At 44.3% G+C, this 26190-nt stretch overlaps 1 protein-coding gene and 1 non-coding gene across 9 annotated transcripts; one reads left to right on the top strand and one right to left on the bottom strand.

Annotated features, from left to right (window-relative positions):
* Window positions 1-612: 612 nt before the first annotated feature.
* On the top strand, window positions 613-25709 carry PSMD4 (proteasome 26S subunit ubiquitin receptor, non-ATPase 4). 8 transcript variants are annotated; one of them, XM_089915833.1, is made up of 11 exons: window positions 613-1294; window positions 5136-5197; window positions 5355-5495; window positions 6508-6622; window positions 7012-7098; window positions 7342-7410; window positions 7580-7795; window positions 8179-8296; window positions 8451-8582; window positions 8667-8734; window positions 11933-14880. In XM_089915833.1, exons 3-11 carry the CDS (start codon window positions 5374-5376, stop codon window positions 12167-12169), a joined length of 1164 nt encoding a protein of 387 aa, XP_089771959.1. In that variant the 5' UTR covers window positions 613-1294; window positions 5136-5197; window positions 5355-5373; the 3' UTR covers window positions 12170-14880. The 8 variants fall into 8 exon arrangements, with proteins under 8 accessions (XP_089771959.1, XP_089771966.1, XP_089771950.1 ...); XM_089915840.1 differs by lacking the exons at window positions 5136-5197; window positions 11933-14880 and adding an exon at window positions 23513-25709; XM_089915824.1 differs by lacking the exon at window positions 5136-5197 and having other exon boundaries at window positions 8179-8287.
* On the bottom strand, window positions 24322-24428 carry LOC115802276 (U6 spliceosomal RNA). The gene has a single exon (XR_004022706.1). It is a non-coding gene; the product is annotated as a U6 spliceosomal RNA (small nuclear RNA).
* Window positions 25710-26190: the final 481 nt, after the last annotated feature.

The following is a 26190-nucleotide window of genomic DNA, read 5'->3' as shown; positions in this document are numbered from 1 at the left end:
CCACAAGGGCAGACTTTATTATGTTCCCTTCCAAGTTCTCTACATCGTGTAGCTCCTTTTCAAAAAAATGTAATTCTTGTCTTGTTTTTAAAGTATTTTGTTTATGTTTGAACTTGTCACTAATTATTTTTCTGTGCTTTCTTATTTTTCTTCCCTTTGCTGTTTACTATCCTGTCTATGGTTACAGTGACAGGTTTTGGTTTTTTTTTTTTCTCTAGTGATACAGAGATTTAACTCCTACCAGCTGTGATGGTTACCAATAACTTTTGAACATATCCGTTAAAACTTTACCAACATTTAGGTAATATCTACAACACACTTGCCATCTCCATCTACTATCTACCATCTCTGTAGTCATGCCTTGGTCCCCCGCTCCTTTCCCCGCTTCCTTCAAGATAGAGACCTGGAATTTCCGGTTTTACTTTGGGGTGTGTGTGTGTGTGTGTGTGTGTGTGTGTGTGTGTGTAGGGGAAGGTAGGCCAAGGCATTTATTTGTTTATTTTATTTTTGGCCGCGCAGTGGCATGTGGGATCTTACTTCCCTGACCAGGGATGGAACCTGTGCCCGCTGCAGTGGAAGCGCAGAGTCCTAACCACTGCAGGAAATTCCCAGCCAAGGCATTTTTTAATGTAATTCTTGATTAAGAAACCAAAACGGTTGACTAGGTTGTCTCCCATTCTTTGGGACATTAGTTAAAATTACTGATTCGTCAAACTTTTTCTGCATTCCTACCATGTGTCAGGCTATGTAGTGGACTCAGGGATAGCAGAGATTGCCACCTTTCCTGCCTTAATGCAGTGGGAAAGATAGATACACAAGCAAATGCAATTCAGGGGCATAAGGGCTTAGTAGTTTGATGAACAAAGTGCCATGGGGAACAGAGTGAGCTGGAAAGTCACTAGTCATCCCACCACTTTTTAAAAATGCTGATGCTGGAACAGACATAGCCACAGAACTTTCAAAGGTTCCTCCACAGCTTCTCTTAGATCCTGTCGGCAGGGAACCCCACCAGAAAACCTGAACGGCAGGGCAGGTGGAGGTGGGACCCTCTTTTTCACGTTATCTCGCCTCTCCCCCAACACCCACCCGCCCCAAACGTCTCTTTTATTTTGGCGGCGCCTACAACTCCCAGAACGCAACGTGGAGGATGGAGGCGGAACCAGCTGGCGGAGCTGAGATCAGTGATTGGTGATGAGCGCTGGGCCAATTGGAGGAGTTGGTGTTAGGTGGTCCAGGAGAACCGGTCGGGGAGGCAGGAAGGCGGCAAGATGGTGTTGGAAAGCACTATGGTTTGGTGAGGAGCTACCTCGGGCCCCCGTGGGGAGCGGGACTGGGTCGGGGGCGCGTGTAGCTCGGAGGCCGGGCGGACCTCGGGTGGGTGAGCGCGCCTGATGGGCGAGATGAGGCCTTGGGCCGGGAGGGAAGGAGCCCCATCGACTCCCTGAGTCATCCCGGGGCCCCGGAGGTAGTTCCCGGAGGACAGGCCCGGGGTACTCCCCTTAACCCTCAATCCGCGGACAGTCATTGATCGGCCCTGCTGCCTTTCTCTATTCCAGCTTCGTCTTCTCTAGCCCAGCTCAGGCCTGTCTTTAGCCAGAGTCCTCCTTCTCGGACTCATCGTGATAGTCTTCTGCCCTTCTCTCTTCTTCTCAGAATGATGGATGTTAGAAAGAGAGATGATAAATCCCTTCCCCGCCCCATTCACTCGTCTCTAACTCCATTACCTTTCCCTGTATCATCTTCAGAGGTACTCTTTATAGCTTGCTTTCTAAGTGTCAGACATTTAATTTACTTTATCTGCCTTAAACCTCGCAGTACTTCAAGGTAGACATCCCTCCCTTTTGCAGATGAGGATACCGAGTCTCGGCAATTTTAAATGACTTATACAAAGTCACACAGCTAATTAAGTGGTGAAGCCAAGGTTTAAACCCAGGATTATCTGACGCAGAGGCTCTTATCCAGTGAGCTAGCTCTCTTCATCAGTCTCAGACATGGCTGAGTAGCTATTGGGAGTCAGATTAGAAGCTGAGGACCAAACTTTTGCAAGGTTTCAAGAGTTTCTTCTAAATGTGAGCATAGAATGAAAACAGAATAGTACACAAACACACAAATCTCCAACTGCATGGAACAGACACCTAGGAGTTTTCTTTTTGCTGGGAGGATAGCGTTGCCAGATAACATGTTGGATGCCCAGTTAAATTTGAATTTCACATAAACAATAGTTTTTAATATCAAAAAGTGGCTATAAGTGTGTCACAAATATCGTGTGGGGCATACTTGTACTAAAAAGTTACTGTTCATCTGAAATTCAAATTTAACTGGGAGTCCTATATTTTCGTTTGCTAAATATGGCAGCCTGTGGGAGAGAGCATGTTAAGAGTAGAAAGAGGACAGGATTTGGAATCCAAAAACCTGTGTTTTTAGTACTTACCAGCTGCATGTTCTTGAGAATATAGTAAATCTCTCACTTTATCTATAAAATGGGACTATAATAGTAACATCTACTTGTAGCACAAGTAGGCAAAATGTAGGTCGTGGTGGTCTGTAAACTGTACAGCACTGTACATCTATTAGTTGCCATGGTACTTGAGTCCTCAAGAAAGAATTTAAGAAGGGTCTTGAAGGGACTTAGACAAATGTTAAGGAAAGGCCATTACGAGTAGGGAGAAGGGCATAAAGAAAGCTGCTGAAGTGTAAATTATCAAGGCATGTTTAGGAAGTAGGAAATAGACTAGTATGACTTTATTATTAGGTTGTTGGTTTAAGGTAGTTCCTTTTTTTAGAGAAAGGTAGATACAACCAGGTAGAAGACCACAAATGTCAGGCTGAGGAGGTTGAGTTCCGTCCTGTACCCTTCAGTACAGGACTACCGAAAAAGTTCTGAGGTTGGTCGAGGCACAGCTGTATACAAAATGGAATTTAAGAATATTGATCTGGCTTGACGTATAGGAGGAAAGATTAGGTCCAGAGAGACGTATTGGTGGCCTATTGTACTAGCCCGGCCTTAGAATAACGGTGAGAGCCACTCCTTTTCTCATGCTTTGCTGTGCATCAGAATTCACTGGAGGAGCTTATTAAAAAATTGTGTATATTTGACTCTACTCTCAATCTTCTGAATCAGACACCCAGCCAGGGAAGTTTAGGCATCTGTATTCTTTTTTTTAAATGAAGGCTTTATGGAATAGCTGAATAATATCATAAGCCCTTTTTGATATGAATTTTTTTTTTTTTTTTTTTTTTGCGATACGTGGGCCTCTCACTCTTGTGGCCTCTCCCGTTGTGGAGCACAGGCTCCAGACGCGCAGGCTCAGCGGCCATGGCTCATGGGCCCAGCCGCTCCATGGCATGTGGGAACTTCCCGGACCGGGGCACGAACCCATGTCCCCTCCATCATCAGGCGGACTCTGAACCACTGCGCCACCAGGGAAGCCCTGATATGAATTTTTGTTGGGAAAAATAACACACCATTGCACAAAAGTAGTCACAGGAAATACATATATTATTACATTCATATAAAGTTCAACACTGGGAAAACTAAACAGTACACTTTTTGGAGATGCATACATAGTTGTGAAGGCATCTGTGTTTTTAACAGTGCCAGCACCACCATCACCCTCCAAGTGGTTCTGATGCACGCATGACAGTGTGAGAACTACCGCCATGTTCTGCACTGTGAGTTCTCCCTGCCTCTCAGGCCCCCCTTCCTCTGACACCTTCCTTCCAGCCCTCATCCATCCGCTGGTCTTGCCCACAGTCTTTATTTTTTATTTTATTTTATTTATTTATTTTTGTTTGTGTTGGGTCTTCGTTTCTGTGCAAGGGCTTTCTCCAGTTGTGGCGAGCGGGGGGGCCACTCTTCATTGCAGTGCGCGGGCCTCTCACTGTCGCGGCCTCTCCCGTTGCGGAGCACAGGTTCCAGATGCGCAGGCTCAGTAGTTATGGCTCACGGGCTTAGTTGCTTCGCGGCATGTGGGATCTTCCCAGACCAGGGCTCGAACCCACCATGTCCCCTGCATTGGCAGGCAGATTCTTAACCACTGCACCACCAGGGAAGCCCCCCACAGTCTTTATACTTAGCTATTCCATCTGGATGATCCTCAAAGCTTCCATTGTTTTTATATTTGGACTCACCTGCTGTATTTGAAGCTAGAAAGGCAGTTACTTCCCTGCTGGGAAAGTAATTGGAAACGGTGTATCAGGGAAAAAAGAATGTAATGCATGGTCAGTAGAGTCTGCCCTTGACCTCCTTTATATAGATTGAATTTCCACTATAAGAACTAATCTGTGTTTCATGCTTACTGTTAGGCACTGTGCTAAGTGCTTTCCATGCATTTAATCCTCATAGCAACCCTGTGAGCGTAGGTATAATAAAACCCATTTTTCAGATGAGGCAACTGGATCTTAGAGAAATTAAGTAGCTTCCTCAGGATCACAGAACTAGTAAGTAGCAGAGTGGAGATTTGAGCCTGTACCTGAACACTGCCCTTCCCTCCCTTTCTACTTGTCTTCCAGTAGCTTCTTTTTTTTTTTTTTTTTTTTCCAGTAGCTTCTTAATTACCTCTCTTCGTCACTTTTATTTTATTTTTATTTTATTATTATTTTCTTTTTTGCGGTACGCGGGCCTCTCACTGTTGTGGCCTCTCCCGTTGTGGAGCACAGGCTCCGGACACGCAGGCTCAGCGGCCATGGCTCACGGGCCCAGCTGCTCTGCGGCATGTGGGATCTTCCCAGACCGGGGCACGAACCCGTGTCCCCTGCATCGGCAGGTGGACTCTCAACCACTGCGCCACCAGGGAAGCCCTGAAACCTCATTTTTGCAGTTCAGTCCAGCTGCCAAAGCTGTTAAACATTTAACCAGATAATTACATTGTGCCTTCCTGCACTCAGTGCTGCCAAGTGTGTATTATTTTACAAGTATTTTACAAATATTTTTAAGTTGCCCTCTTCATTGCCTACCTTTGGAATACTCCTATTTTAGTAGCAGACAACATGTTCCTCCATAACCATGATTAATAATGCTTAATGCACCTTATAAGAAGGTGGTTGTGGTACATTAGTAGCTCACAGCCTTGGGTACTTACATTATCACTTGTGGAGACTTAAAAAGTTTTTCCTCCTTGGTTATTTTGAGGCAGTAAGTCTAGAAGAAGGCTTGGTCATCTGCATAAAGAGAAAAGAAAAAGAAAAAAGGTTGCAGGTGATTCTCTGTTCCGCAAAGACTGAGAGCCGCTGCCATACACCACAGTGCCCCTCACGGGAGAGTTGTTGAAGGAGGTGGGGGTCCCTGGAACTGGAGAGGATGTCTCAGATCCTGCGGTATGTCTTCTCTCTCCTCCTTCACCCTAATCTGACAGCGTGGACAACAGCGAGTATATGCGGAACGGGGACTTCCTACCCACCCGGCTACAGGCCCAGCAGGATGCCGTCAACATAGTCTGTCACTCCAAGACCCGTAGTAACCCTGAGAACAACGTGGGTCTCATCACACTGGCCAAGTACGTGGGGCAGAGCAGGAGGGGTTTGGGGGAGGCGGGGGTGTTTTCTATATGTGACCCACTGTGGTGCCCAGGTTGTTACCCTTTTGTAGATTCCATGAGGCTTCCATGAGAACTTCCTAGACTACCTTCTTCACTGTTCAGTATAAATATAAACAGCAACTTGTTTTTAATATTAACCTGAATTTAATACAGTTATGAAGCTAAATCTCCCGGGGTAAAATTTCACAGTGTATTTTTTCTTTTTTCTGGATGCACTGTGCGGCATGTGGGATCTTAGTTCCCTGACCAGGGATCAAGCCCCTGCCCCTTCTAGTGGAAGTGTGGAGTCTTAACCACTGGACCGCCAAGGAAGTTCCCACAGTGTATTTTAAAGGCAGTAAAAAGCGGTTTTGGGTCAGAGCCCCAGGGCGTACATCACACAGCCTATTACCCCAAAAGTGATTTGTTTTAGGAACTGATAATCCTCAAATGAGTGACCACCCATCCCGATATACATGTTATTAGCCAGAAAATGGGTCTAGAAATGGAGAGGGTAGGAGAGATAAGAAGGCGCATCCAGATATTGTAGAGGATTCCCAGGGCTCCGAGAGCAAGATGACATGAGAGAGGTTGGGGGAAATATTGGGAGGAAGAGGGCAAGTTTCTCACAAAATCAACGACTTCTTATTTTCTGTGTTTCATGTCTAAGCACTAGATGTTTTTCTCTAGTTTTATTGAGATGTAATTGACATGAAGTTTAAGGTGTACAAGATAATGATTTGATAAATGTGTATATTGCAAAATGATCACCACAGTAAGTTTAATTAATACCCATGTCTCACGTAGTTAACAAATTTTTTTCCTTGTGATGAGAACTTATAAGATCCACTCTCTAAACACTAGATATTTGATTAAGAAAAATAGAGATTACAGTTATTATCAAGGTCCCCAAAGAAAAGATTAGCCAAACACAGTTTGGAGGCACTTGTCCTGACCTGAAATCACAGAAGGTGCTTTCCCCACATCCCAGTGACTGTGAAGTGCTGACCACACTCACCCCTGACACCGGCCGCATCCTGTCTAAGCTCCACACTGTCCAACCCAAAGGCAAGATCACCTTCTGCACTGGCATCCGCGTGGCCCATGTGAGTCCTGTTGGATCCCTTTGGTGGTTCCTCCTTGCTCTGGGCTTCTGCCTCCACCCTTGTTCATTTTTCCCCTGGACTCTTGAGCTAGAACCAGCACAAGGGAGGAGAGGTGACCTAGAGAAAGGAGTAGAAAGGATATGATGGGATGAATCCCAGGATCGGTGAAGATCATGAAGGGAAACATCCCTAGAATTGAGAATTAACCCCTCTTCCTTATCCACGGAGAGGCACAGCAAGAAGGGAAGGGTGTAGGAGGGGGTTTAGACCTGGTGTGAGCATGATGGTAGGCTCGAGGTACACAGAAGCCATAGAAAAAGAGCAGAGTAACAGGAAAGAGCTGGGTGATTCCTCTGGCTGACTCCAGGAACTTCCTCTTCCTTTTCAAGCTGGCCCTGAAGCACCGACAGGGCAAGAATCACAAGATGCGAATCATTGCCTTTGTGGGAAGCCCCGTGGAGGACAATGAGAAGGATGTGAGTCCAAGTGATAACTGGGGAATTTGGGCACCACATGTTTGGGAATGGGGTCTGTTGGCCCTTAGGAGAGCCAGAGAGGCATTGGGTTCATCACTTTGGGGAAAGGAGGAGGTGCAGAATTCAGTGTTTCTGTTGGGGGACCTTGGAGAGGTCTACCAATTCCTGTATGCTTTTGTGAGGTGTGTCATCTCCCATCATGGTATGGAATAGATTTCCTTATTTCTCTCCCCTTCTTCCCAGCTGGTGAAACTGGCTAAACGCCTCAAGAAGGAGAAAGTAAATGTTGACATTATCAATTTTGGGGAAGAGGTGAGTAAGGACCATTCGGGGGGCATTCACTGCTGTGGTTGTAAACAGAGAACAGTCCTTACCCAGAGGAGTGTCTGCATGTGGGAGAGTAGCTACAGACAGGAGCTGACATGGCAGAGAATGGGGGGCAGGGCGAGAAGGAGAGCCTCCTCTGTTCTTCCCTCCCCAGGAGGTGAACACAGAAAAGCTGACCGCCTTTGTAAACACACTGAATGGCAAAGATGGAACCGGTTCTCATCTGGTGACAGTGCCTCCTGGGCCCAGCTTGGCTGATGCCCTCATCAGTTCTCCAATTCTGGCTGGGGAAGGCGGTGCCATGCTGGGTCTTGGTGCCAGTGACTTTGAATTTGGAGTGGATCCCAGTGCTGATCCTGAGCTGGCCTTGGTGAGCAAACGTTGACCTCAGGGGACCTTCCTTGTCCTCCTCTACTGGTCCACACGGCACATAGCTTCTCTAGGGCTAGACAGTCCTAATACCCTTGCTCGTTTTCCCAGACCCCCTCTTGGTCCCTCTTCCCCACAGTTCTGTCTGATCTCTAGGGATACCAATGTCAGACTCTCTCTTGTTCACTTCTCCCCGTTAAACCCCAGGTTTCTCCCAAGTCCGTCCTTTTTTGCTATATCACCTGTTATCTCTCCAGCCCCTTCCCCATGTGTATAAACCAGAAGCTCCCCCTTTACGGTCTGTTCCCACCCCTCAGCTGCCTTCCCCAGCTGCCTTCCCTGGTGCCCGGGGCTGGATGTCTGACTTCCCTTGCCCTTGGCCAGGCCCTTCGTGTTTCTATGGAGGAGCAGCGGCAGCGGCAGGAGGAGGAGGCGCGGCGGGCAGCTGCCGCCTCTGCCGCTGAGGCCGGAATTGCTACGACTGGGACTGAAGGTGAAAGAGGTGGAATCTGAAGTCCCGGGACTGCGGGGTGCTCAGTGGAGGCCTGATGTAGATGGGGGTGGGGGGTCTGGCAGTGTGGGAACGCGTGGGCTTGGGGGTGGGTCTTTGTGGAATATGGCATGGTTCCACCCCGCCGCTCTCTCCGTTTTCCCAGACTCGGATGATGCCCTGCTGAAGATGACCATCAGCCAGCAGGAGTTTGGCCGCACGGGGCTCCCCGACCTAAGTAGTATGACCGAGGAAGAGCAGATTGCATATGCCATGCAGATGTCCCTCCAGGGCGCAGGTGAGCCAGAACCTGGGTGGTTGTGCTGAGGCGGAGACATTGGGTGAGGACATGAAACTGAACGGACTGACCTCTTTTCCTCAGAATTTGGCCAGGCAGAATCAGCTGACATTGATGCCAGTTCAGCCATGGACACATCTGAGCCCGCCAAGGTAAGGGCCAGCAATAACTCCCTGCCCCATCGGGCTTAAAACCCCCTTGTGTTCAGATCCTCAGCCCACTGGGCCTGGGACTATTCCTCTCTTGGGGTTTTATAGATGAGCTCTTGCAGGAGCAGAAGGAAAGAAACACATGGATGTACATTCCTTGTATGTCACCCTTGCTAAGGCAAGAATGCTAGTGGCCAGAGTTGGAGAGGTGTCCTAGTATTTTGTAATTTTCCTTCCTTGCTGGTGGGAGCAGTCTGGACAATTCTCAGTGCTATCATCTTCCCAGGAGGGTGAAGAAAGGGTCCAGGAAAAAGAAAGGGGGGAGAGTGGGTGTCTGACAGCAGGAAACCTAAAGGTGATGGCATCTGTTTTTATCCTTTGAGCTCAGAAAGCAGAGTTCTCAGGCTTCTCCTCTAATCGGTCAGTAATAAATGTTTGGGGGAATTCTCTGGTGGTCCAGTGGTTAGGACTTGGCACTTTCACTGCCAGGGGCCTGGGTTTGATCCCTGGTCGGGGAACTAAGGTCTCGCAAGCCACGCCAGTGGGGCCGAAAAACTAAATGAAAATAAATGTTTGAGTTCATACTGTGTATAGGCGCTGGGTATCTTCCCAAATCCTCCTTCCCGTCCTTGGCCAGAGGTGCCCTCCACCCCCAGTCAGGTGCGCTCCCGTCTCCTGCACCTGCTTGCTTCCCGGCCAGCCTGCCCCCGCTGCCCCGAGCTGACACAGCCCCTTTTCAGGAGGAGGATGATTATGATGTGATGCAGGACCCCGAGTTCCTTCAGAGTGTCCTGGAGAACCTTCCAGGTGTGGATCCCAACAATGAGGCCATTCGAAATGCCATGGGCTCCCTGGCTTCCCAGGCCACCAAGGATGGCAAGAAGGACAAGAAGGAGGAGGACAAGAAGTGAGACTGGAGGGAAAAGGGAGCTGAGCCTGTGCAGGGGGCCGAGTAGGGTGGGGTGGGATATAGAGTTAGATGCGTTGTCTGTGACCACTGCAACCTAAATAAAGCTTGGCAACTTTTTTTCTTTTTTGCTTCAAACAGCAGTAGCTTTGAGTGTGACCATTCCCCTTCCACCCATCTCCACCCCTGACAATCCTCCCTTAGGAAAAACTTTGCTGAGAGCCACCTGTGCTAGGCACTGGGGCCACAGAGGGGAACAGAAAACAGTACTGGCCTCTGGCCTTTTTTGCTGTGTCACCTGTTATCTCTCCAGCTCCTTCCCCATGTGTATAAACCGGAAGGGCCAGCCTGTAAATGAGCAGTTACCTGCGTCTAATAAGTGTGCAAAGAGAGGCCTGAACAGGCACTGTGGAAATGATGAGGAGAGAGCGCCAAACCCTTGCAGCCTCTGGGAAGGCTCCTGGAGGCAATGTTTGAGCCCTCATCAGCCAGCGAGCAAGAGATAGGGATGCTTCCAGTCTGCAGGAACAGCGTGTGCTGATGGCGCGGAGGCACTTTGTCACTCAAAGACCGGTTGGGCAAGTGACAGGAGATGGAGGTGGAAAAGTCGGCAACAGTCAGAACACCAAAGGTCAGGGATCTTTGAGGCCTGACTTGCACAAGGTGGGATCTGTGAAGGAGAAACATGATGTGTCTCCTTGGAGCATCAAATTTAGAGGAAGGTTTTTTGTGGGGCATGGACTAGAATGCACAATTCACATAATCTCCCCCTTTGTTTATTATATTTGAAGAGGTAAATAATATTTTACACATAAAATACTTAACCTATATATAAATTGTGACGTGTAAGAAAACTGACATATCTGAAACCAGTCAATGTAAGAGCTGGAATATTCCTAACACCTTGTCACATACCTATGCCTTTTTTTTTTTAAACATCTTTATTGGAGTATAATTGCTTTACAATAGTGTGTTAGTTTCTGCTTTATAACAGAGTGAATAAGTTTTACATATACATGTGTCCCCATATCTCTTCCCTCACCTATGCCTTCTTGAACCCACCTCTTGACAGCCTCCTCAGACATAACTGTTATCTTGAATTTCACATTTATTATTTTTTCCCCTTCACAGTTTTCTCATATACATAAAGATTTCTGACGAGAATGTTTAGTTTTGTATGTGTTTGAGCTTTATAAAAAATAGTTTTAGGGAATTCTCTGGTGGTCCAGTGGTTAGGACTCGGCGCTTTCCCAGCTGGGGCCCCGGGTTCAATCCCTCATCGGGGAACTGAGATCCCACAAGCTGAGTGGCATGGCCAAAAAAAATTAAAAAATAGTTTTATACTGTGAGACTTCCAGGACTCACTTTTTTTTTTTTTTTTTTCTTGCGGTACGCGGGCCTCTCACTGTTGTGGCCTCTCCCATTGCGGAGCACAGGCTCCGGACACGCAGACTCAGCGGCCATGGCTCACGGGCCCAGCTGCTCCGCAGCATGTGGGATCTTCCTGGTCCGGGGCACGAACCCGTGTCCCCTGCATCGGCAGGCGGACTCTCAACCACTGCGCCACTAGGGAAGCCCCCAGGACTCACTTTTTAAACAAATGTTTTGTTTCTGAGGTTCATCAGAGTTGCTGCACATAGCTACTGCTTGTTCATATTTCATGGTTGTATATATATCATGTGAATATTCTATAATCGCTCCATTTTCCTGTGGATGGATCTGGCATTGCTTCCAGTTATTTTTCTATTACCAACAGGATCACAATGGAATTTTTCGTACACCTCTCTGGATGCACCTGTACAGGAGTTTCTTTAGGATACTTTACAGGATAATGCTGAATTGTTTTTCGAAGTGGTTGTATGAATTTGCACTCCTTCCTGCAGTATAAGAGTTCCTACTGACCACATCCTTTTCAGCCCTAGGGAGCATTAAAAGTTCTTAATTTCGTCCAAACTGGTGAGGATAAAATGATAACTCATGGTCTCTTTTTTTTTTTTTATATTTGGCTGTGTTGGGTCTTCGTTGCTGCACGCGGGCTTTCTCTAGTTGCAGCGAGTGGGGGCTACTCTTCGTTGTGGTGCACGGGCTTCTCATTGCAGTGGCTTCTCTTGTTGCGGAGCACGGGCTCTAGGCGCGCAGGCTCAGTAGTTGTGGCTCATGGGCTTAGTTGCTCCACGGCATGTGAGATCTTCCTGGACCAGGGCTCGAACCTGTGTCCTGTGCGTTGGCAGGCAGATTCTTACCACTGCGCCACCAGGGAAGCCCTCTTTTCACTTTTTTTTTTTTTTTTGCAGTACGCGGGCCGCTCACTGCTGCGGCCCCTCCCGTTGCGGAGCACAGGCTCCGGACGTGCAGGCTCAGCGGCCATGGCTCACGGGCCCAGCCGCTCTGCGGCATGTGGGATCTTCCCGGACCAGGGCACGAACCCGTGTCCCCTGCATTGGCAGGCGGACTCTCAACCACTGCACCACCAGGGAAGCCCGCTCTTTTCACTTTTTTTAAAGGTATCCTTTAGTAACCAAAATTCTTAAATTTAATGTCAAATTTCTCAATCTTTTCTTTCAAGGTTAGTGTTTCTGCATCCAGCACACTCTTTTCTAGGTCAGAAAAATAATTCTGTTTTCTTTTGAAAGTTCTGTGGTTTTGCCTTTCATATAGAAATTCTTATTCCATCTAGAATTGATTTCTGTGTACACTGAGAAAGGGATCCAATTTCAATTTTTTAATATGGAAAACCATTGTTACGGCATTGTTTATTGAAAAAAAACCCTCCTTTCACTGTACTACTTTTCTTTTTTTTTTTTGGCTGCTTGTTTTGGGTCTTTGTTGCTGCACGCGGGCTTTCTCTAGTTGCAGTGAGCGGGGGCTACTCTTCGTTGTGGTGGGCGGGCTTCTCATTGCGGTGGCTTCTCTTGTTGCGGAACCCGGGCTCTAGGCACACGGGCTCAGTAGTTGTGGCTCGCGGTCTCTAGAGCGCAGGCTCAGTAGTTATGGTGCACGGGCTTAGTTTCTTCGCAGCGTGTGGGATCTTCCCAGACCAGGACTTGAACCCGTGTCCCCTGCATTGGCAGGTGGATTCTCAACCACTGCGCCACCAGGGAAGCCCTCACTATACTACTACTTCTGCCTGGGCCAAGATTCCATGAGTTTCATTTCCAGTATCCTGAAGTCAGACCTTAAAGCCTGCGTGTAAACAAGCTTCCACCAAATGAAGCTAGAAAACCTACTTTGTACTTACCTTATATTCATATTGGATGAGTTCCATTTCTGAATAATGAATTTGTAAATGCTTGTGTCTAAATTTTAGGGGGAGACTGGTTTTGTTTTGAATCAAATATTACTTGAAAGAAATGTCTCATCATCTAGGGCTTGGGAATCTTTTATAGGTGTTGGTTATAAAGATATTGGTCACTTTGGCTTTCCTGGGCTTGCGTGTAGTTCCCCAGCAAAATCATGTTCTGGCGAAGTCTACCCATCAAGTCATGATGGGACCTGTGTCCCAGTCTCTGGTTCTCTGCATACCAACTGGGTGACTTCAGTGTTCATGAGGATGACTCAGCCAACACCTTGGCCTCTTCCAATTCAGAGATGATCATCACAGTTCATAATTCTTTTGTACTCAACGGCACCACCTTAAGAAATGCTCCCTGCTGGAGTCAAATACTCACTTGGCCCATGGACCTCTCTCTTTTCAGATCTCCCACATTAATACTCCATGTATGCTTTTCAACAGTACTGTGAAAAATGTGTGTACTCTGGGCAATTCCACTTCAGGAACTTACTCTAAATAATCGGTGATGTGCCAAAGACATGTACAAGGGTGATGAAAAAATGAAAACAACGTAATATCCAACAATTACGTTACATTATTATGGAATAATACACTATCAATAAATTTATTTTGGAAGAACATTTAATGGCATTGCATATATGATTATAATATTAGCAAATGCTTGTAACACAATGTGCCAGGGACTATTCTAAGTGCTTTACATGTTTTAAATCATTTAGCTTTCACAACAACCCTATGAGGTAGCTGTAGCATTATTAGTTCTGTTTTATAAATAAGGAAACTGAAAGCCAGAGAAGGTAGGTAACTTACTCTACAGTGATGGTTCTGACACTGTGGTCTGTGAACCCCTAAGGGTCCCCAAGACCCTTTCCGGGGGTTTGTGAGGTCAAAACTATTTTCATAATAATGCTGTGCCATGATGTTATTCGCCTCTTCCACTGCGTTGACACTGGCACTGATGCCAAAGCAGTGGGGGTAAAAGTGTTGGTGCCTTAGCACAAATCCAAGGCGATGGCACCACACTGGGCTGGCAGTCATTGTGTCCGTCACCCCCATACACTCCTGGCCTGAAAAAACACAAAAACTGTCCGTGATGAAGCGTTAAAACCAATTAATTGTATTAAATCTCAACCCTTGAGTTTACATACTTAATATGTTTGAGGTAAAGTGGGAAATACCCATAGAGCACTTGGCCGCATCCTGGAGTACAGTGATTGACCTGGGGAAGGGCGCTTGTGCGGCTTTTTGAGTCGTGAGATGAACTAGCCCCTTTTTCACAGAATAACATCTTTACTTGAACAAACTATGATTACTCAGACTTGGATGTTTGGCAAACACTGTCTCAAAAATAAATGAAGTGAGCCTCACTTCAGGAAAAGCAACTACAGTTTTTGTTGTCTGTGATGAAATTTGAGTTCTCAAGTGAAATTTTGAATTTTGGAAAACTTATGTGTGCCACAGTGAACTTGACATTCTCAAAATCTTTTAGATGGATATTAATAAATTTCTGTTATGTATCAAAATTGTATATTGTAGTGTGCCAACATTAGGAAGATCTGCATTATGCAGTGAACCAATATTCTGCAAATAATCCATTCCAAATGCAAAAAAAAAAGCAATGGATTCAAATGTAACAGGTTGCAAAAAGTTCACTGATACGGTTTTGGATTCCACATTGTGACTAATCTTTTAGAAACTACTGTGTATCAAGGTTTGGTGTAGTATCAAAAATATCCACAGCTGTTGGAAAAGGGTTTTGAAATATTCCTCCCTTTTTTAACAACATATCTGTGAGGCTGGATTTACAGCAACATTTTGCAACAGACTGAATGCAGACACGAATATGAGAATCCAGCTATATTCTGTTAAAGAGACTTGCAAAAATGTAAAACAATGCATCCTTCTCATTACATTTTTGTTTTGGAAAATATAGTTAATTTTTCATGAAAACTGAATTATGTTAACATGTAATAGGTTTATGGTTGCTATTTCTTAATAGATTAATATTTAAAATTTTCTGTTTTAGTTTCTAATATAGTAAATACCAATATATATAATTTACGTAAACAAAAGCTCTTGGGACTCTTCAGTTTTTAAGAGGATAAAGTCATCCTAAGACCAACAAGTCTGAGAACGGTTCTACAGCCTGGGAGTGATGGAGCGGAGGACAGCACCCAGGAAGTTTGGCTGTAGAATCCATGCTCTTGCGACTGAATTACACACAAACCTCTCCTCTTGGGGCCCTAGCTGAACCCGAGTCCCCCTGGCTATTCAAGGTCTTCTTTCCTGCTCAAGTTCGAGTGGCCGATGATGAAACTGAGTTTGGTGCAAGCAAGACAGGCTTTTATGCAATGGCCAGAGAACAGAGAAGGGGGGTTCTAAAAGCACCTTCTCCCTAAAGGGAGGGGTGTAAGGGAATTTTAAGGGTTAGGAGGCAGACAGTCATCGGGGCTCTAGGAAAGGGGCAGGGATTTTCAGGGGCAGCCGTGGCATGTGCAGTCTTCCACATTCCTTTGCACATGGCATAAACTCTTCTGGTAAAGTGCAAATGCCCCCTTTGTGTGGAGATCTTAGCAGGGTAGTGAAGCAGAGGTAACACTCGGACTGCTTCAGGTTTCATCTATGCAGGCGGGTCAATTCAGGTCAATTCAGAGCTGGTTTGGGGGCAGTTGAACACTGTATCTTGCAAAGTACAGCTGCAAAGCATCTCTGCGAAATAGCAGGTACATTCGAAGCAAACACAGATAAATCAGGGCAAGTGTCCTTCAGTTCTCAGGGGTTGGTATGGAAACAGATGAATCAAGGCAAGGAAAGCGGCGACCTTTAGCCTACTTTGTCCACCATCTTGGACCTAATCTGTTCAGTATGGTTTTTTTCTCTGGCCTTTGTAACCTGTTGATAAAAGAAAAGTAGCCTGTCAGTTTCAGCCTCTGAGGCCTGGGCTGCATAGCATGGGTGACACTTAAATGTTTAATTATACCTATTGTTTCCAAGATTAACACGAGGCCTGCCAAGACAGAGGTGAAAATGTCTTAGTATTTATTTCTGGAGGATAGAAACCCAGATTTGTGGGGAGGTGTTGCTTTTATGAATGTTTGAAAATGTTTCGGAATGTTACTTTTGTAGTACAGGAAAACGTAAAAATAACTTTACTTCTTTGAACTCAATTTCTTTTACTGATAGCTTCTTCCTTGCTTAGTTTCCATCTCTAACGAGCAAAGACCTCATAACCTATCAGTTAAAGCACTATCTTGCCAATAACTTCATCTCCCAAGCTCCGTTTTACCCCACACTTGCCCGGCTAAACCCCAAGCATGGATTGGTTCTCAACCATCTACCTTTTCAGCTTTTTCTTCTAGACTTGTCACGTTCAGAGAGGTTAAGTCATTTGAGCAAGGATGCTTAGCTAATTAGGGGTCAGAACCAAGATCAAAACGCAGTCTATCACTGGAATGTGAGCCACCACAAAACAGCTATTTCCCATTATCAGCAGCCCTCTCACCATTTCCCTGCAGCAACGACTTCATCACACCTTCCTTTTCTCCCCTATCACTCTCAGCGGAAGATGTCACCATTACAGAAGGAGGCAAGGCCCTCAGGAAGTCTGAACCCCTTCTCTCCCACCTCCTCCAGCCCCTCCTGGCAGCAGTTATGTCCTCTCTCCTGTCTCTTCTGTCTTCAGAATCTGCTCTGCCAGTGCTTTCCACTTGGCATGTACACATCAAGTCCACTCTATCAATAACCTTACCTGAGACTTTATACTTTGCTGGTTGATGTTTTATTTTACAATGTATATTTCCTTCATAATAAGAAAAATATTATAGGTTATTTATGGAAAGGGAAAATGCTCACGATGTATGAAATGAAACAAGCATCCTTCAAAGTTGCCAATTTTTATTCAAATACATGTGGGTGAATTAAAGGACCATCACATAAGGATGATGTCACCTCTGTCAACTGGGTTTATAGAAGAATTGTCTATTCTTTTCACTCTTCTGAGCTTTTTTTTTTAAGGTCTATTTATTATTTTTTAATTTTATTTATTTTTGGCTGCATCGGGTCTTAGTTGCAGCTCACGGGATCTTTCGTTGCGGCACGTGGGCTTCTCTCTAGTTGTGGTGTGTGGGTTTTCTCTTCTCTAGTTGTGGTGCGCAGGCTCCAGAGCACGTGGGCTCTGCAGTTTGCGACACGCGGGCTCTAGTTGAGGTGCATGAGCTCAGTAGTTGTGACACAGGGGCTTAGTTGCCCGTGGCATGTGGGATCTTAGTTCCCTGACAAAGGATTGAATCCGCGTCCCCTGCATTGTAAGGTGGATTCTTTACCACTGGACCACCAGAGAAGTCCTTTCTGTGCTTTCTGAGTTGCATGAAAAGAATATGTAACTACTTTGTAATCAGAAAAGCTCACATGTTGTCTTTCAAAAATAAAATCACCAGGACTTCCCTGGTGACACAATGGTTAGGAAACTGCCTGCCCATGCAGGGGACACGGGTTTGATCCCTGGTCTGGGAGGATCCCACAGGCCATGGAGCAACTAAGCTGGTGTTCCACAACTGCTGAGCCTGCGCTCTAGAGCTTGTGAGACACAATTACTGAGCCCTCATGCCACAGCTACTGAAGCCTGCACGCCTAGAGCCCGTGTTCTGCAACAAGAGAAGCCACCGCAATGAGAAGCCCACACACAGCAATGAAGAGTAGCCCACGCTAACTGCAACTAGAGAAAGCCCATGCACAGCAACAAATACCCAATGCAGCCAAAAAAAAAAAATTAATTAATTAATTTAAAAAATTCTTTAAAAAAGATGGAGCTGGGGCTTCCCTGGTGGCACAGTGGTTGAGAGTCCGCCTGCTGATGCAGGGGACACGGGTTCATGCCCCGGTCCAGGAAGATCCCACATGCTGCGGAGCGGCTGGGCCCATGAGCCATGGCCACTGAGCCTGCGTGTCCGGAGCCTGTGCTCCACCACGGGAGAGGCCACAACAGTGAGAGGCCGATGTATCGCAAAAAAAAAAAAAAAAAAAAAAAAAAGATGGAGCTGGAGGAATCGGGCTCCCTGACCTCAGACTATACTACAAAGCTACAGTAATCAAAACAGTATGGTACTGGCACAAAAACAGAAATATAGATCAATGGAACAGGATAGAAAGCCCAGAGATAAAGCCACACACCTATGGTAACCTAATCTATGACGAAGGAGGCAAGAATATACAATGGTGAAAAGACAGCCTCTTCAATAAGTGGTTCTGGGAAAACTGGACAGCTACATGTAAAAGAATGAAATTAGAACACTTCCTAACACAGTACACAAAAATAAACTCAAAATGGATTAAAGACCTAAATGTAAAGCCAAACATTATAAAACTCTTAGAGGAAAACATAGGCAGAACACTCTTTGACAAGATCTTTTTTGACCCACCTCCTAGAGTAATGAAAATAAAAACAAAAATAGATAAATGGGATCTAATTAAACTTAAAACATTTTGTATAGCAAAGGAAACCATAAACAAGACCAAAAGACAACCCTCAGAATGGGAGAAAATATTTGCAAATGAAGCAACCAACAAAGGATTAATCTCCAAAATATACAAACAGCTCATGCAGCTCAGTATCAAAAAAACAAATTACCCAATTAAAAAATGGGCAGAAGATCTAAATAGACATTTCTCCAAAGAAGACATACAGATGGTCAAAAGCACTTGAAAAGATGCTCTTCATCACTAATTATTAGAGAAATGCAAATCAAAACAACAATGAGGTATCACCTCACACTGGTCAGAATGGCCATCATCAAAAAATCTACAAATAATAAATGCCAGAGAGGGTGTGGAGAAAAGGGAACACTCCTACACTGTTGGTGGGAATGTAATTGGTACAGCCACTATGGAGAACAGTATGGAGTTTCCTTAAAAAACTATGAATGGAACTGCCATATGATCCAGCAATCCCACTCCTGGGCATATACTAGAGAAAACCATAATTCAAAAAGATACATGCACCCCAATGTTCATTGCAGCACTATTTATAATAACCAGGACGTGGAAGCAACCTGAATGTCCATCAGTAGAGGAATGGATAAAGATGTGGTACATATATACAATGGAATATTACTCAGCCATAAAAAGAATGAAATAATGCCATTTGCAGCGACATGGATGGACCTAGAGATTGTCATACTGAGTGAAGTAAGTCAGACACAGAAAGACAAATATCATAAGATATCATTTATATGTGGAATCTTAAAAAAAAGGGTACAACTGAACTTATTTACAGAACAGAAGTAGACTCACGGATGTAGAAAACAAACATGGTTACCAGGGGATGGGTGGGGAGGAATAAATTGGGAGACTGAGATTGACATATACACACTACTATATATAGAATAGATAACAAATAAGAACCTGCTGTATAGCATAGGGAACTCTACTCAATACTCTGTAATGGCCTATATGGGAAAAGAATCTTTAAAAAAAAAAAGAGTGGATATATGTATACGTATAACTGATTCACTTTGCTGTACCTCTGAAACTAACACAACGTTGTAAATCAACTATACTCCAATAAAAAATGTTAAAAAAGAGACAATCAAATCCCCCACTCCTTCTTTCAGCCACCACCCTGTCTCTCTCTCTCTCTCTTTTTTTTTTTCTTGCCATGCTGTGAGGCTTGTGGGATCTTAATTCCCTGACCAGGGATTGAACCCGGGCCCTCGGCAGTGAAAGCATGGAGTCCTAACCACTGGACTGCCAGCGAATTCCCCCAGTCTCTTTCTTTTTCACATCTCCGCTATTCCAAAGAGAAGTCTTCTCCACCTCCAAACCTTCTGCTCACCCCTCAGCCTGTTACAATCGCTCTTCCTCCACCTCCTGCATCCCTGAAGAAACCTCTTCCCAAGGTCACCAGTGACATCCTCCTTATCGACTCTAACCCTTACCTTGCTTGCTCTCTCCGTAGCATTTGGCCCTGTTAAGCATTTTCTTCTTGAAACTTGTTTCTTCTCCTGGTTTCCGTGATGGCACTCTCTCCACTCTCCACCCCCATTTTTTGGCCCCTCTATTTCAACTTTCTTTTCAGGCTTCTCTTTCTCTGCTTTTTCCTTAAACATTAGTATTCCTTGGGAGTTCCATCCTGGGCTTTCTTACTTCTCACTCTATGCCCTCTCTCTCTCAACATCCCCAACATCTCATTCTCTGGATCTCCAACATCTGTCATATTTTTATGACGTCTGCATTTGTAGCTTCAGCCTATAGGTCGAAATGCATTCCAGAGTTTCAAATCCATAGAGCCATCCAGATACAGGAATTTTTAATTAAGTGTCCTACAACACCCAACCCATCTTCTTCCCCATGCCCTTGCCTGTTCTTGTTTTTGTTTTTCTCTAAGGGGCTGAATCATCTTTTGTTTTTCTCTTTTCTTGCATCCTTACTGCCAAGCAATGTTGAAGTCCTGTCCTTTTAACCTCAAAATACCCCAAATTCATCCTCTCTTATTATCCCCCTACACACATTAGAGCCATGAAAATATAGTCTATGAAAGAAAGAAAAGGAAGGAAGGAAGGAAGGAAGAAAAGAAAAGAAAAAAGAAAAAAGAAGGTTGGACAACAGGCTTCTAATTGGCAATAATAGATACAAAACCACATTGGAATTGTATGTAAAATCTTGATGGAAAATAAACATCAGCCTGGAATTCTATTATATGCTCCCATTTTCTTTGGGTTTACTCTGCTGTTTTTTTTTTAACTTCTTAAATTGGCAATTAGCTCATTTTTTAGTCTTTATTGTTTCCTTGTTTGGTCAATTTTCATATAGTTTTATAAAATATATTTTCCCTCAGATTTTATTTTATATTACAATGTCATATTTTGACAATACTTGTGAGATATTCTTTTTTTAAAATAAATTTATTTATTTATTTATTTTTGGCTGCGTTGGGTCTTCATTACTGCGTGCAGGCTTTCTCTAGTTGCGGCGAGCAGGGGCTACTCTTCGTAGTGGTGCGTGGGCTTCTCATTGCGGTGGCTTCTCTTTGTTGCGGAGCACAGGCTCTAGACGCATGGGCTTCAGTAGTTGCAGCACGTGTACTCAGTAGTTGTGGTGCGTGGGCTCTAGAGCACAGGCTCAGTAGTTGTGGCACATGGGCTTAGTTGCTCTGTGGCATGTGAGATCTTCCCAGACCAGGGCTCGAACCCGTGTCCCCTGCATTGGCAGGTGGATTCTTAACCACTGCGCCACCGGGGAAGTCCCGTGAGATATTGTTTTACTGACCTTCCTGAGAATGGAATGGAGTTAAAATATGAATAAAACACAAGGCGATTATCTGATGTCAGGATAGAGAAATCAGAGCTATATGACAAATGAGTTAAGACTATAATGATGAAACAACAGAATGAGGTATTGTTTGAAATATTGATAGAATCAACACTTTATGCACTTCAGAGTTATGAGGAAAGTAACTTCCTATCCTGAGAGGACAAATTTGATGCAAAATAAATTATTATAATGTGAAAACACATTAGAGTAATCCAAGATGTGTTTTTCTAATAGATTCCATTAGGACACCTAACAATCATTGGGGGATGCAGTCATATGTCACTTCTGGTTCTCAGAGATATACTGGTTCAGTACATCTTGGGTGGGGTCACTAATCTGAATTTTTTTTTTTTTTTGCGGTACGCGGGCCTCTCACTGTTGTGGCCTCTCCCGTTGCGGAGCGCAGGCTCTGGACGCACAGGCTCAGCGGCCATGGCTCACGGGCCCAGCCGCTCCGCGGCATGTGGGATCTTTCCGGACCGGGGCACGAACCCGTGTCCCCTGCATCGGCAGGCGGACTCTCAACCACTGCGCCACCAGGGAAGCCCTAATCTGCATTTTTAATCACCATCACAAGTAAAACCGACTTAAGCTGTTTCAGAGATAACACTGTTTTCATATTGTGTGAGAGATGAATGACAATTTATACACTTCCTTTTGTTTTTGGCTGCAAGGCTTCCTGGATCTTATTTTCCTGACCAGGAATTGAACCCGGGCCCTTGGCAGTGAAAGTGTGGAGTCGTAACCACTGGACCACCAGGGAATTCCCTATACAATTCTAATAGCTGCTTTTAATGTATGTAGAGAGAGATCTCCATGAAATTCTATAACAGATGTAGGAAATTTCAGTATTTTTTGCGCATTTTATTTATTTAATTTTTTTTGGCCATACTGCTACAGCATGTAGGATCTTAGTTCCCCAAACAGGATTCGAACACATGCCACCTGCATTGGAAGGGCAGAGTCTTAACCACTGGACCGCTAGGGAAGCCCATCTGCAGTTTTTTGAGAAAAAAACCCTAAACCTATAGCTCATCAGAAACAAAATAAACCTCTCCAACCTACTGCTTTTAGGAAATGTTGCTTTGCAAATTTTGGTAATAAAATCAATAAAATCCTTAGTTCACTTAGTACACTCTTTATGATAGAAGATTGGGATTTAGCTCTTTACTCCACATGCAACACTCATCCCCTCTTCCAATAGTAGACAATGATTTTTGGATAAATTGGTATTTACTGTTTGTATAATTATGACTATGCAAACTCTGTTCACTATTAAGCCACTATTAAATTTGACTCCTATGCACAGTTTTGTTTCTCCCAGAATTTATAATTGCCTTGGGCTCTTTTGTTTCTTTGTTTCATTTTCATTCCCTCTGTTAGAAGTGTAAACCTCTCAAATCGGTCAAACAAAGTAGGTAGCCTGATGACCACATGTGATGGCCTTCTGTTCCAATCTGGCTGGTTGCATGAGGCCTGCTGCAAAGTTGTCCTGGCTCTTCCCTACACCGTCATCCAGGGAATCCCTTTGTTTCTCTTCTGTGTGGATCCTCTGTCTCCTAGATACCATGTTCTGATTTTCCCTGGTTTCATGCTCTGTGTTAGTGGAATTCATCATCCACTAGCTTCCTGAGGAAGGGAGCCCAGAAAGCAAATTTCCTGTCTTTGCATGCCTGAAAACATCTTGGCGGAGTATACAATTTTATATTAAAAATAATGTTTGTTTAGAATTTTGAGGGCATTGCCCCATTGTTTTCTAGTTTTTTGGAATATTATTAAATCCAATGCCATTCTGAATATGCAGCTGAGTATCTTTTGTATACAACCTGATTTTCTCTCTGGAAGACTTTAGAAGTTGCTCTTAATATTTACTCTAAAATTCCATGATGAAAAACCCTTGGGTGTTTGATTTTTTAAAATTTTTGTTTCTTTGTTTTTTTAAATTTAATGTGCTAGGCATTTAATGGGCCCTTTCAATCTGGAGACTCATGTCCTTCAGTGCAGGAAATTGTTATTGAATTATTTCTTTAATAATTTTCCCACTGACTATTTCTTCTCTCTTTCTAAAACTCCTTTTACCCAGATATTCTGTCTCCTAGACTGAACCTCTTATTTTCTTACATTTATTTCATATTTTCTATTTCTTTGTATTTTTATTCTACTCTCCAGGATATTTCTTCAACTTTATCTTAGAATCTTTTTTATTAAATTACTAACTTCTACTTCCATTTTTTTCCTTTATTTTTCCTTCATTTTTTTCGCCCATGCCACGCAGCTTGTGGGAATCTTAGTTACCTGATCAGGAATCGAGCTCAGCCCATGGCAGTGAAAGTGCCACGTCTTAACCACTGGACTGCCAGGGAATTCCGCACACTTCCATATTTTTATTTTTATTTATTTAATTAATTAATTAATTAATTTTTGGCTGGATGTACATATGGGATCTTAGTTCCCTGACCAGGTATTGAACCTATGCTACCTGCAGTGGAAGGGTGGAGTGTTAACCACTGGACTGCCAGGGAAGTTCCTCACTTCTTATTTTTAATTTCCAAGAAGTCTTTATTATTTTCTTTTTAAAAAAAATTTTTATCGGAGTATAGTTGATTTACAGTGTTGTGTTAGTTTCAGACGTACAGCAAAGTGAATCAGTTATACAAAAGATATGGAACAGGTGCTTCCCTGGTGGTGCAGTGGTTAAGAATCCGCCCGCCAATGCAGGGGACACAGGTTTAATCCCTGGTTCCAGAAGATCCCATATGCCGTGGAGCAAGTAAGCCCGTGCACCACAACTACTGAGCCCACGTGCCACAACTACTGAAGTCCGAGTGCCTAGAGCCTGTACTCCGCAACAAGAGAAGCCACTGCAGTGAGAAGCCCACGCACCGCAACGAAGAGTAGCCCCCGCTCGCCGCAACTAGAGAAAGCCCGTGCACAGCAACGAAGACCAAACGCAGCCAAAAAAATAAATAAAATAAAATAAAATAAAATGCCATCAGCTAGTGAGAAATGGCAACTACTCCATACCATCAGCCAACCCCAGGCCTTGGTTCCGCTTGCCTCACTTCCTCTTCCTTTAAAAAAAAAAAAAATTTGGAACACTTCACGAATTTACGTGTCATCCTTGTGCAGGGGCCATGCTAATCTTCTCTGTACCGTTCCAACTTTAGTATATGTGCTGCCAAAGCGAGCACAAGTCTTTATTATTTTCTGAATGTTCCTTTTAAAAATAGCATCCTTTCTTTTATCATGGGTGCAATATTTTCTCTTGATTTCTGAAGATATTAATTGTAGGTTTTTGGACATTTTCTTCTGCTCCCTTCATTACCCGCCAGGTTCCTTTTCTTTTGGCTTATGACTTTTATGTTTGAGGCTGCCTTCAACTCTCTGGCAAGCCTTGGCTGTCTGTTCCAACTTAAGCGTGAGGTCCAAGAGAGCTGACTGGAAGCCCTGTGGAGGTGCCAGAGATGGTCAGCTGGGGGTGACTCACTGTGTGGTGGGTGAGGGAGAGATCAGTCTTCTACCTCCTGTAAACTTTGTCTCCTGGGCCAATCATTATCCCCAAAAAGGAATTTTCAGTCCCCTTGCCCCTGCTTCCAGAGGACAAAGAACTTTTAATCTTTAAAGTCTTTACAAGTTCTAAGACTCCAATTATTTTATTCCTGTTTGGTTTTCCACTCCCTACCTCATGAGTAGAATGGAAAATATTCAAACTTAAGGATTTAAAACTTTACACATATGACTTTCCATTTTTCAAAATTACATCTCTCATCTTCTCCTTTATGTTTTTAAATTTCCTTACTCTCATTTTGATGTGGTTTCTGGATGAAGCAGAGATAAATGTGTGTGCTCAATCCACCATGTTTAACCAGAAGGTCCTACCTCCTTAAGTCTTAATTACCTTTTTTCTCTAACTCAAGACGTGGTTGTAAAAATTAAAGTTGGTTGTGCATGCGTAACGTGATGTTCAAAGAGATTTTTCTTGTTGTCTTAGAGTTTGAGCTGAGTCCTCAAGGAGAGAAGAGCATGTAGGCACTCTACATTGTAGAGAAAGACTTTACTGGACAGACAAAAGAGAACAACTCCTCTAACAATGATAGTCCCTTATCATCATCTTCAACCTCTATAAACAAGAATATTGACAAGGGAATGGAGAGTTACGGAGATAGGGTTTTTGGTCTGTTCTGTAATGCATTGTTATTTCCCCTTCCTCATTCTTAGATAGGTGAGCAGAGGCTACAGACCAAGTAAGGAGAGTACCAGGAGATTGCAGGTGTTTGCAGGAAACTCAGTCCTTGGCTGGATGATTCTTGTGTAATGGAATTATTGTCCTAGTGCTGCTACAGAGCTCAAGCAAAGCACTTTGAGAGAGTTTTGGAAAAACTGACATGAGTTTACTGGCATTTGAGAGATGCATATGAACATAGAGATGAGTATATGCGGACAGTTTGGTGAATGGGGCATATTAGACATTGACTGGAGCCTGGCCCTGGAACAGCAGTGCTGAAGAGTAGCCTGTACTTCCAGCACCTGGCATGGGAAGGATGTGGGAGTTTCTCATGGGCCAAGAGGACATCATGGAAAGTACCTGGGCTTTAACCATCTAGATGGGACCCTGTCCAAGAGAGACCCCTGCAGGGCAAGAAGACTCTAATGGCAAGGTACTGTGGGCTAGAAGCTCAGGGTACTGTGCAAGATGTCAGTTGGAGATGCACTGCAGACATCAAGGACCATGCAGTGTGGAGGCTCCGTGAGCCTCCTCAAATACCCCCCCCAAGAGAAAGCCAGAACTTAGGCATCTGTCATACAGAAGGTTCTAACAGCCCTGGTCATATAAAATTACCTTTTTCCTTTCTCCCACCATTCCAGCCCTCTAGAAGCCAGAGGCAGGAAGTGGAGGGAGGGTGGAAGAAGGACAAAGATAAAGGTACCCCCCATCCTTTGCCATTTCAGGTC

This window comes from Delphinapterus leucas, chromosome 1, assembly GCF_059928025.1.
Source record: "Delphinapterus leucas isolate spDelLeu-1000000601 "Yukka" chromosome 1, BTC_Dleu_Yukka2, whole genome shotgun sequence".
In the NCBI taxonomy this organism is placed as follows: Eukaryota; Metazoa; Chordata; class Mammalia; order Artiodactyla; family Monodontidae; genus Delphinapterus; species Delphinapterus leucas.
This window is presented reverse-complemented; position numbering and strand designations above follow the sequence as displayed.

Excerpts from the sequence above, each read along its gene's own strand:
- PSMD4 (XM_089915816.1), top strand. The coding sequence starts at position 1,269 with ATGGTGTTGGAAAGCACTATGGTTTG. Across the intron at positions 7,411-7,579 it reads TTATCAATTTTGGGGAAGAG|GAGGTGAACACAGAAAAGCT; the intron begins GTGAGTAAGGAC and ends TTCCCTCCCCAG. Across the intron at positions 8,583-8,666 it reads GATGTCCCTCCAGGGCGCAG|AATTTGGCCAGGCAGAATCA; the intron begins GTGAGCCAGAAC and ends TCTTTTCCTCAG.